We start from the raw sequence: 15,052 nt of genomic DNA, 5'->3' as shown, positions 1-15,052 counted from the left end.
CCCCAAGAGCGCAGAGACGACTCATCCAAGAGGTCACAAAAAACCCCAGGACAACGTCTAAAGAACTGCAGGCCTCACTTGCCTCAATTAAGGTCAGTGTTCACGACTCCACCATAAGAAAGAGACTGGGCAAAAACGGCCTGCATGGCAGATTTCCAAGACGCAAACCACTGTTAAGCAAAAAGAACATTAGGGCTCGTCTCAATTTTGCTAAGAAACATCTCAATGTTTGCCAAGACTTTTGGGAAAATACCTTGTGGACTGATGAGACAAAAGTTGAACTTTTTGGAAGGCAAATGTCCCGTTACATCTGGCGTAAAAGGAACACAGCATTTCAGCAAAAGAACATCATACCAACAGTAAAATATGGTGGTGGTAGTGTGATGGTCTGGGGTTGTTTTGCTGCTTCAGGACCTGGAAGGCTTGCTGTGATAGATGGAACCATGAATTCTACTGTCTACCAAAAAATCCTGAAGGAGAATGTCCGGCCATCTGTTCGTCAACTCAAGCTGAAGCGATCTTGGGTGCTGCAACAGGACAATGACCCAAAACACACCAGCAAATCCACCTCTGAATGGCTGAAGAAAAACCAAATGAAGACTTTGGAGTGGCCTAGTCAAAGTCCTGACCTGAATCCAATTGAGATGCTATGGCATGACCTTAAAAAGGCGGTTCATGCTAGAAAACCCTCAAATAAAGCTGAAATACAACAATTCTGCAAAGATGAGTGGGCCAAAATTCCTCCAGAGCGCTGTAAAAGACTCATTGCAAGTTATCGCAAACGCTTGATTGCAGTTATTGCTGCTAAGGGCGGCCCAACCAGTTATTAGGTTCAGGGGGCAATTACTTTTTCACACAGGGTCATGTAGGTTTGGATTTTTTTTTCTCCCTAAATAATAAAAACCAACATTTAAAAACTGCATTTTGTGTTTACTTGTGTAATATTTGACTAATGGTTAAATGTGTTTGATGATCAGAAACATTTTGTGTGACAAACATGCAAAAGAATAAGAAATCAGGAAGGGGGCAAATAGTTTTTCACACCACTGTATATAGATAAATATATAAACCACAAATCAGTTTACCACAGTAAGCTTAATATCTTGCCTCCCAATGTGTTCAGACCCCACTTAAACAATGGTTATAATAAATTTGTAGTCAAGTGCTTAGGGTCCATGCTACACCCTATAGGCCGTAATTCTTATTCAAGCACTTCTTCAATGTGAACACCATCCCAAGATGGTTGATTGGTGTATAACTAAATATCTACATTTTGGATCACAATGTGAATTCACAGTGGGGAGAGTCTTGTTAAACTAGGGACCTGAGAAAAAAATTAACTCCTAGAACCCCCCCAAACCTGCACACTTTGAGTGACAGAGCAAGAGTGACTTAGATCTTTAGAATTTTATGGCCAAAAACATGTTGTCAGCTTGGAAGACATGAATGGACAAACTGGACTTCAGTATTTGATAAACAATTGGAGACCGTAAGGCAGAGTATTGCAAAGTCACTATAACATTTATTTATTTATACTTTACAGTAAATAGCCAAGGCATATAATGTGGTACATCCCCGATTGGCAAAAGGTCATTCAGAATTTAGGGTTCCATAATTAATTTGCTTTTCATGGTCCATTCATCCCAGACAACTGCTCTAACAGAAGCTCTCCACAAAGAATTTTTTTGATCTGATTATGTTGAAGAGGAGTCCCTCCTGGCTTCCAGATCCACTACGGGGGAACATTTTTTACAAAAAATAAATTTGAAATGAGATGCTTTTTTAACCTTTTTTTGCATGCACATATATGTTTCCAATCTGTTTTCACAATCTTATCTTTATTCTATCCTCAATTATTCATTAAATGGGGCAGAGCTCAGTGGAAAATCTCCAACAGGCGGTTCATCTGCCTCAAAGGACCTCCGCTTTGAAGCTTCTGAGAAGAAGGAGGGATTTTTATCTTCTATACTCTAACCTATTTATATAATAATGTTTTCAGCCACCAATTTTAAAAAAAATATATATATATACCCTGTATATGTTATTAGGAAGTTTCAGTCTTGTTCCTGGAAACAAAATGAACCTGGCTTTGATGCATTGTTCCTTAATCTGGCTGGCATAATCCACTGTTTAAAGAGGTACATTTTGACAGAAAATTAAAACAACCTACCATTTAGTTAAGCTCTGGGTTGATACAGTTTAGACACGTCCTATGCGTTCACTTAATCATGCAAGTGCTGGTGACTGTTCGTAAATTTTTTATCTTTATTCTAAATTTGTTTCTAATGCATACTACAAATACCAGATTGCCTTAATTGTGGCAGAGCTTCATATGCCTTCTGTCGAAGACCAAAGCAATATAAATGTAATGTCCCCATCTAGTGTGGGAAAAATGTACTCATTAGTATGAACTGCTGCATTGTGTATTGCCTTTTAAACATATTGTTCTGTGCAGAAATAGGTTTCAGAGCAAAATATTAAATTTGCTTTTCATAATCATTGGCTGGCTGGCTGGCTAGCTGGCAAGCTGGCATGTGGTCAGTGACAAGGGCTCTCCTAAACCTTAAAGTCTTTCCTGCTAACGTTTTAGTTTTTTGCCCAGCAGTTGGACTGCTGCCCTCTCTCATGGTTGTTCTCTCTTTCCCAACTTGTCACAGGGATGGGGTGGGGAGGATGCTGGTGTGGATTACTTTTCAAGTATAGAATTTAAGTTTACCTGTAATTGTTTAATTCTTATCTGGTTTTATTTCAATTAAAAAATGATCATAAAAAATATCTTGCAGTTTAAAGCTAAATTACAATAGTCTTTTAGCGATGCAGCACCCATCTTTGTTTTGATTGTACTGTATATTGTGAAAGGTGCATTTTTTAACGTTTCAAGGAATAACAGAGATTTTGCCTTCAGCAACCAGATGATTTAGTTTATCAGCATCTTTATTAGCAGACGATTTAGTTTATCTTATTATTATTGTAAACTTATAGTATGACTAAGCAAATCACATCATACTCCAACATACGTATACTGTAAGCCTGTGATCGACAGCAGCACCTCTCATATTAAGGCCAGAAGCACTGTGTGTTTGGGAGAGTTGTTTGTTTTATATATATATATATATATATATATATATATATATATATATATATATATATATATATATATATATATATATAGTGGCATCCGGCTGGCAGTGGAGCCCAGCCGGAACGCCTAGGACGACCAGAGGAGGGCTTGTACCTCCTCCAGACTGTGAGGGGGCGACCACCCTGGTTGTGTTGGGGGCCACAGGTAGAGGGCTTGGAAGCCCAACCCTGTAGAGACCCGTGGCCACCGCCAGGCGGCGCCCCGGTGCCTGTAGAAACCTGGAGCCCAGCACTTCCGCCACACCAGGAAGTGCTGGGGAGAAGAAGACAGGGGACACCCGGAGGGCTTCCGGGTGCGCAGCCGGCACTTCCACCACACTGGAGCGTGTCTGTGGAGGAATGCCAGGAAGCAGCTGGAGCCCATCCGGGTTCCTATATAAGGGGCTGCCTCCCTTCATTCAGTAGCGGAAATCGGGTGGAAGAAGGACAGAGCTGGAGAGAGGACTGGAGGCGGCCAGAAAGGCACTTGTGACTGTGAGGCCTGGACTTTGGGGGATCGGTGCTGGAGGCACTGGGTTTGTGCACTGAACTGTTTATTGTAAATAATTGTATAATAAATGAGTGTGTTGGGTGAACAAATGATGTCCTATATATATTACTAGCAAAATACCCGCGCTTCGCAGTGGAGAAGTAGTGTGTTAAAGAAGTAATGAAAAATAAAAGGAAACATTTTAAAAATAATGTAACATAATTGTCAATGTAATTGTTTTGTCACTGTTATGAGTGTTGCTGTAATATATATATATATATATATATATATATAGTCACGCACGCGAGTAGGAGACCGTGGAAGGATCTTGACACACCTGGGAAGACATTTGCCGGCAGGGAATGGCGGGGTACTAACTTTCTCCCTATGATTTCTTGCAGGAAAAAAGACGCTCCGCCACCATAAGCTGGGTTTGCCTGCACTGCGCTTACTTCCGCCCTTCCTCCTTCATCTTTTCCTGACGTCATCGATCCCATCCTCCCTCACGGTTCCTTCCCAGCATTCCTCCACTTCCGGCTCCTCCTCCATAAAATGGCCGCCATAATTCGGCATCGCGCATATGAACAACTGTTTTGTTTATATTTTTGACCTTATTTTCATATTGTGGAGTGTCAACAATATACGGGGCCGGAAAACCCCAAACCTTTTTGTTTTCTCCTGCTGTATCTTTTACTATATATATATACACACACACACAAACATATATACACATATACATATACAGTATACATATACACGTATATATATATACTAGCAAAATACCCGTGCTTCGCAGCGGCAAAGTACTGCCTTAAAATTTTTATTAAGAAGAAAATTAAACCTTTTTAAACTGAGGGAAAATATACAAATAATTATTTGTTAAGGATCTCTTATACCACATTGTGAGTTCGGCCCTCCGGTTGTAATATGACCAAGCTGTGCGCTGAGCTTACTTTTGTGCATGCAATGTACAGTTAGCCATGTGAACAATAATCTTGTTTCAAATCTCACAGCTTGGATTGCTGCTGTCATAATCGGTTTGAGTTTCAAGGTTTGTTTCAATTACGACAGTATTTGCAGGACTTGTGTTGAAGTGACATTCGGCATCTGTCAAGCGTTGTAAGCATACAACCAGTTTCATCGATAACTTCAAATCCAGCTTTTGAGAGTGTTAACATTCATAAACATCAAAGTGTCCACTACTGAAATCGTCACCTATGAGTCTAAGATGTTTAAGAGGCACTGGCAGTTGTCGAAAGGTGTAAAATATTTGGCCATTTTGGTACACTTGAAAGCGACAACCAAACAATTCAGCGGCAGCCATCAACTCACGCAGAACCATAGGTGAAGAGCTTAAGCATTTCAGTCTTATAGTGCCCCTGTGTACTATAATTATCTCCTGTACCATCATCAGTCCACACCTTGAACCTGTCCCAGTCATTCAATACATAAGACACAATGTTCCTCCGGATATCAAGAGTGAGCCTGATATGGCCGTGCAATATGTAACACAGAGAATGGAAAAGGTAGGTGCCATCTCCGGGCATGGAAACCACTCGGTAAGTGACAGTTCTTTGATCGATGGTGATCACCTCGATAGACATGTTAATGGGGGTACAGTTAGAATGATAATGGAAATGGGTACCTGAACAACGTAAAGTAAGTCTACAATACTTAAACAGTAGCTATAATTGTAATAAACGAACAATAAAACAGCGGAGAAGCCGTGGATTAAATAAAAAGGCTGTAGTTACCAGCAGGGAGACGTGAATTCTGTAGCAAAGCAAGGAAGGGAATGTAAAGACCGGAGCGATGGACGGCCTTATATAGGCAGGCAGCCAACAATGTGGGAGGCGTTGGGTCCCCCATCCCAACGCCTCCCACATTGTTGGCTGCCTGCCTATATACACGGTGATCGAGCTGTAGGCTATGGACGTATATATGTACGTAAGTAGGATTCAGTTAGCGTTGGGAACCTGCGTACCAAATTTCTTGAAGATGGGCCCATAAGTAACAAAGACCGTTGAAAAATTCAATATGGCGGCCGACAGTGGCATCATACCACCGAAATAAGTATGTACATTGGTTTCGGTTAGTGCAGGGAAGCTGCCTACCAAATTTTGTGAAGATGGGGCCATAAATAAGAAACTTCAACATTGTGGATGTTGTCGACCGTTATGACTGTTACGCGTAGAATTTCGAAATGAAACCTGCTTAACTTTTGTAAGTAAGCTGTAAGGAATGAGCCTTCCAAATTTCAGCCTTCTACCTACACGGGAAGTTGGAGAATTAGTGACGTTGGAAAGTTCAATATGGCAGCTGACAGTGGCGTCATACCACCGAAATAAGTACGTACATCAGTTTCAGTTAGCGCAGGGAAGCTGCCTACCAAATTTCGTGAAGATGGGGCCGTAAATAAGAAAGTTCAACATGGTGGACGTTGTCGACCGTTTTCGACCGTTATGACCGTTACATGTAAAATTTCGAAATGAAACCTGCTTAACTTTTGTAAGTAAGCTGTAAGGAATCAGCCTCCCAAATTTCAGCCTTCTATCTACATGGGAAGTTGGAAAATTAGTGAGTGAGTGAGTGAGTCAGTGAGGGCTTAGCCTTTTATTAGTATAGATATAATATATATATAATTTTAATATTGTTAATTACAATTTTTTTGTTATTTTCAGTTCCCCTTGAGGACAAATAAAGTATATCTATCTGTCTATCTATCTATCTATCTATCTATCTATCTATCTATCTATCTATCTATCTATCTATCTATCTATCTATCTATCTATCTTCATAAACCACTTGTCCAGGGCAATGTCAGAGGGCAGCAGGAGCCAAACGCAGCCAGGGCTACCAGTTCCTTAAGAAATGTATAGCCCCAGGACAGCTAAGAAATAGTGTATTTGCCCAAAAAATATCCCAATAACTGATGTGGATAAAATGACACACCAAAAAGCAGGAGGCAGCATCGACAGTGAGAGGAGATAGGATTAGGTACTTATAATCAAAGCTTGTGGGCGGAGTTTTGGGGGTGGAGGCAGCCTCTTTAGAGATATTTGAGATTGATAGAATGAGTATCACACAATCTTCCCCCTCAAAGGTTTTGTAACAATAACGTATATATAAAAGTGTGAAAACCAGGGGGATGGGTTTTTGAGGGATGAAAACATGGTAATAATGAGGAGGACAGGGAATGAAAAATAGTCCAAAATATAGCATTGTTTTAAAAAAAAAAACAGCCCAAAAGAATGCAACCCGCAGAAGCTCATTTTTTTCCCATGGACACCAATTGGAAGTAGCCCAATTAGCAACACTCACCACAGCAATCATCAGGCACATGGCAAGGACAATGCCTGGGCAGGGGCCAGTCCATCACAGGATGTTTATTCAACATATATTTATAAAGTTTAAAATACTATATATGGCACAAATGAACAGGCATGGCATTAAAAACACTTAGTATAGTTTAAGTAGTTAAACAGTGTAACGGAAAATGTAAAAATAAGAAGATAAAATCACAAATATTGTGACATGCACAATGCATAGCCTGGGCCAAAGAGGCAATATTCTTAAAATCCACTAGGGGTCAATATTAATTTCATGACATGTAAATTTGTCACCCGCTGCACTCGGGTCCCAGTTTGTCGCGTGGTGGAATATTCCTATTCCAAGAGTACAATTTTTGGGTGCACTTTAACACATACTATAACGTGCTCAAAGTATTTCTGAGTTATTGGGTGAGGTACATAAAAGGAAATTTAATGATTTCAAAGGAGAATACTGAAACAGAAAAGCAGAGGGATATGATGGACTGATTTTATTCTTTAATCCCATTCCAGTACACCCTGCCTACACAATGATAGCTGGCAGTGTTTGGTCATACTCTTCAGTCACACTAATTGCTTGATAATCTGCACTGTGTGTTTTATTGAATAAGACATATTTACTATTGACTACCATTGAGACATAAGGAATGACTTTTTCACTTAATAAACAGATTAATAAAATTTTATAATCTACTTTGATGTGATCTAAGAGACAGGAGTAAAAAGGCAGAATGAAACCTTATGATAGACAACACACACACCACACGTTAGGTTTTTGGCCTCTATTTCGAATGACTTCTTGGCCCACAAGGCCCAAAATTTGGTAGACCCTTTATTTAAATAAGAGATCTATAATTTTTTTTTTAGTATGTCAACAGAAAATACATTTAGCTGTCAATGGGTAGGAAGAAAATAAGCATAAAAAACTCCAGTAAAGAACATCCTGGAGAAAACAAAGCTGTTGGGAGAGCCACAGTGGTTTAGAATCTGGTTGACCTTGAGAAACAGGTTGCCTGTCTTTGTACATTGCGCTGGATATGTTAGACTCCATTTCTGTAGTATAATTTGAGGGCTGATTCTGTATCAGTCATTGTGAATGCTAGCTTTCCCTAGTTTAATTGTGAAATCTTTTTTGCTAATAATCCAAAATGACCAGGTATGAAACTTGAGTAAAGAAAGTTGAGTATGGTTTTTGTGTTGCTTTTGAAACTTTTATTATTAGCTCTTTTTATTTCTCATTTTTCACTCTTATATTTCATCCATCCATCCATCCATCCTCTTCCGCTTATCCAGGGTCGGGTCGCGGGGGCAGCAGCTTGAGCAGAGAAGCCCAGTCTTCCCTCTCCCCGGCCACTTCTTCCAGCTCTTCCGGGAGAATCCCAAGGCGTTCCCAGGCCAGCCAGGAGACATAGTCCCTCCAGCATGTCCTCACCAGGGAGGCGTCCAGAAGGCATCCTGATCAGATGCCCGAGCCACCTCATCTGACTCCTCTCGATGCGGCGGAGTAGCTGCGTCCCCAAAAGCCTTCTGAATCATCCCAATAGTTTCTGTGGACGCGTGTTCAAGCTTAATGCAGAATTTGATGCAGATTCGTTGCTCTACTTGCTCAGTCATATTGAATGTGATATCCACACAGTATACTCTTTTATTTAATAATCATATGTCCTGCTAATTTAAGAAATCATACTGTTAGATGAACAGTTTTCATTTTGTAGCAGTACTCAAGCTGTTTAAGTTGATTTAAGTGGATTTAATTTGACTTTCTGATCATCAGAAAAAAGACTCTTTAATGTCAAATGTGAAAACAGATCTCTGCAAAGTGGTGTAAATTAATTACAAATATAAAACAAACTAATTGACCTTCAAATGCAGCATTTTTGAAGCACCTTTTTCATCTCTGCCATTATATCCTGAACATTGTTTTTCTTAGGATTTTAAGCATATTTTGATTTTTGCACACCATTTCTAGTTGTTTAAGCCAGTTTAACTTCTTTTTGGTAGCATCGTGGTCATTATTCCCCAAAGGTGGTCTCTTAAAATAGGTGGGCCCACATGCTGACTAAGTTGCAAAGCCTATGTAAGGTTGCTGTTTACATTCTAATTTTTCAGGAGTTAGTGCTTCTCAGGGGTTTTATACCCCATATTTTGTTTTCAACATTTTGTAGTTTAAACCCAATTGTCTCTAATTATATGACCAGGACAAGCAGCTTGCTGAGGCATGGATGGTATAAAATGACACAACAGAATACAGCAAAGAAAAACAGACACCACTTGTCACATTGTACCACATCTCTGATTTCTCCATTTTTGAATTTTGCCTTCTTAACTAAATTATTTTTAATAGGTACCCATAATCTGTTTACTATAACTCCACAATCTTTCAGTTGTGTACCAAATCTAAGCCTGTTAATATTTTCCTTCTATCAAATTCCAGTGCTTTTTGGCCTTTGAGGACTCCACCTATAGGGATGCATTCTGTCCATCATAGCCCTAATAATGCCATTCTCATGTAACAGATAAGAAGGATCCTTTCATTTGATTGGAGCAAATAATTGACAAACTGCAATCTCTACAGTTAATCTTAGAAATTAATTGCAAAATATATGTTTAAGAATATAAAACAAATGAAGCATCAATGATATATATCTGTCATGTAAGCAAAGGTGATTTTCTCTTAAAGAATTCATTCCAAGTAAACCCAATTTGGCATTGTCCTAGCTGAAGACATCAAGGTGCTAGGTGTGTAATGAATGAAATTGAGTGTTTCTTGTAAAATTTAAACTCAAATGCCTCTCACTAGACAGAATTCTGTTACTGCCTTAAGCAACTTTGTCTTTTAATAATGTCTTCCATTCTGGAACAGTGAGCTCCATTAACTGTCTAAAGTCATTTGGTTGAAAATGGCAATTATCATTTGTGGGTGATATGCGAATTAAGGATAGAAGAACTCATAAAACAAAATGGAAACAACAATCAATGAAAATGTAACAATAAAATTTATTAGCAAAATAGATGGAACTTCATTAATAAGAACAAAAGAGTAATACAATGTAATTGGATAACACTAGGCAGAATAATTTTAAAAAGTATACTAGAGGTTAACAAAAAAGAGATCTGAATAACACAAAACTATATTGTTCTAACTTGTGTAGCTTGCATACAATTTAATGTTTTATGTGAATATGTAAACCTGTTTTCATTTAATATGTTTATATATATGAGGTCTATATCCAGCCATGTATTATGAAAAATAGATACACTTATTAAAGAAGATAGAAGAAACAACAAACATTGTACGTAGGACAAAAGTAGGCACCTTGTGACCTCACACAATTCTCCCAGCGTCTCTTCCACTGTTCAAAACACTTTGCAAAATCCTTTGTTGAAATTACCATCAGTTGCCAAGTCGTATTTTCATGAATATCATTGACAGTCTGAAATCTTTTCCCTTTCAAAAATGGTTTTAGTTTCGGGGAAAGCCAGAAGTCACTGGGTGCCAAATCTGGCCTGTAGGGGTGCCTGGGTGATTTGATGTTTTGTCACTCGCTGCATTGTCCCCAAAAGCCTTCTGAATCATCCCAATAGTTTCTGTGGATGAGTGTTCAAGCTTAATGCAGATTCGTTGCTCTACTTGCTCAGTGATTTTGAATGCGACGGCCACACAGTATACATGCTCACTCAACGGTGCATAGCGCCCTCATTGACTAGTCCAGTGAAGTCTTCATTGCTCACGCAGGCGCATTCCAGTCCACTCTCCTTGACTGCCAGGTTACATCGATGTCACGCAAACCGTTCTTGTTACATTAACTATGGCTGGACTATTACCCAACAGATCTTGTATAAAAAGCACATTTAATAGCAAATGTTACAGTAATAAACCCTAATTGGTCATAATACTGAGATGGGCCAGTAAGAAAGCAGATTCTTGACAATTAGTTTTGTTTCCTCTGGAAAACTTGATGTTTGAATTTGATGCCATTTTCTTCTTGAATTTCAGAAGGAACTCCAGAAAACCTAACAGATACAGGAATTGAGTTTGAAATTGTATTTCAGATAAAATGTAAATAAAAAAGCAACGTCTGAGTCAATGGTCTTACTTGATAACAAAGACAAACATCAGATGAATAATGCCACCTTTCACTGAACTAATGACATTTAATTAAATGCATTTCTTCTGTGTCAGAATGTCAGACGTAATACATTAACCATACTCCAAAACAGATAAAAAATCTGATATTTTATCAAACACATTTCTGAAGGAGTTAAACCTGTTGCATTTGAATTATCAGCATTGTAGTTATATGTTGATTAAGTATTAAATGCTCATCACACATCCTTAACCAAAATGACTATCAGTCTCTTTAAGATTTGGGAGAGTCAAATGAAAACCAAGCCTGATAAGTGGAGAATGTGCAGTCGCCATAAAGACTCTGGTGATGAACTGAGCTCATGTTCGTGAAGCTGTGAAGCACAGTGCCACCAAACCACTCATCACGCAGTCAAACAAGTGAGATCTGTCATCACAAGGTGTTTTAAAAAATATGTATATACAAAAGGAATGGGATTGGTGCACTGCATAACAACTGGCAGCATCGGGTACAATCCAGGGGCTCACTCGTGTACATGTGCACGCGCTGGATGTGGCAGAAAAAAGCTTGCAGGCATGGGAACAAGACATAAGCTCCACAAAGACAGCAAGCAGACATGGCGTGGCAACCCAGGACATTCGATCTTTGAGGTGCTCATGTTAATAATGGTGTCCCCATATGACCCTTCAGTACTATGCAAAAAAAAAAAAAAAAATTAAATACTATATAATAAACAAATAAATAATCAAAGACTATTGTAAGTCTTTAAAATTAAAAATAATGTGAACAGAACAAGAATAATAGCAAGGGTTGGTACCACATATTACATTTGGTATTGGTAATGTAGCACAGGAGGTTCTGGAGGAAAGTTGAATGAAATAAATGTATGGTGGCTTAAAAAGTTAATGGTGAAGAAGTGGGGACAACATTCTTTTTAAAAGAGTGGAAGGTATCAAACATGTGGCAAAAGTCAACACTATAGGAGTGACCACTGAGGGCAAAAGGGTTTTCTGTGGAAAGAAAGCGGATGAAGAAGGCAGCCCAAGAAACTCCTGTGTATTTTAGAGGTTAGTGCTCTTGAGAGTATGGTGAGGACCCTTCAATAGCATGTTTTGTATTATTTTATTAACAACAGATAGTTTTGACAAGGATAGACCTTTCAGCCAAACCAATCTTATTCAGCTAATCTAATAAATGAGTGACGATCTACAATCAATCTGTTGTTCTGATTGTTTCATTTATCCAACTTTCATTTACTCAGTTGGGCAGCTTTCTCCAAGCCTTTCTGTTTTAAAACAGCATCCCTTCACTGCTACATCTCATGCCTCTATCATTTTTGATGGCATAAATCCAGCGTGTTCATTGTCATCCTGGTTTTCATGTTCTGCTCAGTTTTCCGAGCATGATTCCTTTTTCTAGATTGTTGGCATTGTGTACCACCAGGTGGTGTACAGCTCCCCAAACACTTGACACAACAGACACGGCACAAGTCCTGCACGCAACACACGTTTATTAAGAGTGGGAAAATTTCCCTTGTTTCACACCACTCCATTACAGTAAAAACAAGAAGCAATACACCTAATACATAGTTCCTTTCTACTCCTTGTTTCTTCTCTCTCTGTCTCTCTCTCTCTCTCACTTACTCTCTCTCTCTCTTCCTCCTCCATTCTCCATCAAGCTTCATCTGCTTCCTCCCGACTCTGGTCCCCAACTGGAGTGAGATGGCTCCTCTTATAGAGCACCTGAAGATGCCCTAGGTTTTCTGTGATCTCCTTCTGGGCATACTTTTGGGTGTGGTTGCAGCCCTGCAGAGGAGGACTCAGCCATTCCCTTTACATCCCCTGGTGGGCTCCACCATAACAAGCCCTCTGTTGTCCCAGGGAAGATACTGCCCTGTGCACGCTCTCTCCCTCAGTCCCTCCGTTATGGAGGGATCCCATCTGGGTAAAAGCTCCTGCCATTTGTCACAGCATGCAACACCTCCAACGAGTCTTAACTTGGAGATCTTTTCTTACAGAGTCTTGATGCGAATTAGAATTTCTCTGTGTTATTTTTGCTATCTGTGGTATGCAAAGCAGTTTTCTCCAGCACTATGATTAAAATGCTACAATCTTGAACCTGCCCGACTTTTTTAAGGTCCAACGTTCACAAAAATTCACATGATGGCATCACTAATGCTGCGTTTGGTTCCAAGACTTATATCTCTACTTTTCTAAATCTTGTTCATGCTCATCATTGCACTTACACACAAGGCTATGTGTTTTTCGACCTCAAGGCATGATTTGCCACATCGGTCTTTTTCAGATCCCAGGAAAATAAATGGATGGGTGCATTTAATTTATTCATCTTCAATCTTTATTTTTACTGACCCTTTCGTCGTTATCATTATTACCATCTTGTTGAAGTTCAGGTGCAGGCCTGATGTTGTGCCCTTCTTTCTAAGTTGCTTGCTCATTTGTTCAAGATCTTTTTCATTTTCTGAGAGTAAGGTGGTGTCATCTGTGTATCGCAGATTGTTGCTATTATGGCCACTGATTTTTAACTCGGTTCCCACCTGAGGTTCAGTATTCTCATGATTGTTTCAGCATGCATGTTGAAAAGAAATGTTGAACCTTTGTTTTCCAATGTAGCTTTAAAAAAAAATAGAATATTGTAGATGGCAAAAATTGAAGAGGTACAAGTGATTTGGCTTAAACAGCCAGCAAATGATGTGTTTAGAATTCCCTAATCTGAATCAATAGTAAGAAAGTGTTGCCCTAAAGATTCCAAATTTTATACTTGATTGTTCTTACTCTGATTTATGGTTATGAGTGGTAAGCAATTTAATAGTCTTTATATTCAAATTTTAATATTTTTTACAAGAGGCTTGAAGCTTTAACGAAATTCACAATTCTGTAAACAGACACTGAACAGAATGGCCATACTTTCAAATGAAACTGCAATGTAAGCTTACCCAATGTTACACATTATCTGACTGCTACACAGGCACATCAAGGTAGCAATGCAGGAAAAGGTAACCGCGCAGGACAGAGTCTGTACTCAACAAAACGTAAAAAAAAACTAAACAACAACTCCTGGCAGTCACGACACATCTCACCAGTCAAATAGAGACAGTAAAACCTATCACTGGACCAGGTGCCTTGGAATAGTTAAAGGTAACAATTCTATGGGAAAAAAGGAACAGAAAGCTGGGATTCATTTTAAATAGGATGACAATAGAAGTAGTACAGAATACCAGACTGAATGAGCAGAGACCACTTTGCCCTTATAAAAGAATCGGGAACAGGAGGGCTTTCTCTGGAGATATGGCACCTTTAAAGTTACAGAAGGCTCAGGAAACAAGAACACCAGGGGCCACCACACAGAGTACTAGCTTGGCGTCTGTTTTGCAGAAATATGTCCATCCTTTACACCAGAATAAAAATAAATTCAGTGTGGAATCAGGAGAGGAGATGGGGTGAATGCCCAACTGGCAAGAAGAAAGAAGGAAAGTAGGAGAATGATGGAAAGTGAAGGGTGTGCTGAATTTGTACAGGCAACGTTCCAGAACCTATCCAAGAAGATACGAACAAACAGCGTTGTTCGTTTTCATTACGTTTATTTTGAATAGTCCATTCTTATTAATTCTGTGTGATGAATGTGTATTTCTACATATTTTGGCGTCTCTTGGGAAGGAATACCAACAGGAGTGCACTTCATGTTCATTATACATACATAAAAGGATTATAGTTGGTGTTAATGTCTAGCTGCTGCCATATTAAGTACAGCATTGTTCGAAAATTTGCAGAAATATTAATAGGTGAATTTTGTATTTATATACTTTATGTAAAAAAGCTACATTACAATTATGAGAAATGATGGTCTTATTTTGCTAAGCAGAGTTGTTAAAAGTTAGGACATAATGGTAGAGCATATCTGGTATATCCTGGATCGTGATAGGCATGTCTGCAATCATGAAGGAACAAAAAGTATATATACTGTATATATATATTGTGGCGAGTCGCTGACGCTTGGAAAGACCGGGA

At 39.1% G+C, this 15,052-nt stretch overlaps 1 protein-coding gene across 1 annotated transcript in view; it reads right to left on the bottom strand.

Moving 5' to 3' along the window:
• Nucleotides 1-9,916: 9,916 nt before the first annotated feature.
• The window catches only part of zgc:153031 (uncharacterized protein LOC557552 homolog), a 32,131-nt gene continuing 26,995 nt past the window's right edge, over nt 9,917-15,052 (bottom strand). Inside the window, exon 6 of the mRNA XM_039761623.1 lies at nt 9,917-10,953. Coding sequence (XP_039617557.1) covers nt 10,872-10,953 — 82 coding nt within the window. The 3' untranslated portion in view covers nt 9,917-10,871. The remainder of the gene's footprint in view (nt 10,954-15,052) is intronic.

This window comes from Polypterus senegalus, chromosome 8 (genome assembly GCF_016835505.1).
Source record: "Polypterus senegalus isolate Bchr_013 chromosome 8, ASM1683550v1, whole genome shotgun sequence".
NCBI lineage: Eukaryota > Metazoa > Chordata > Cladistia > Polypteriformes > Polypteridae > Polypterus > Polypterus senegalus.
This window is presented reverse-complemented; position numbering and strand designations above follow the sequence as displayed.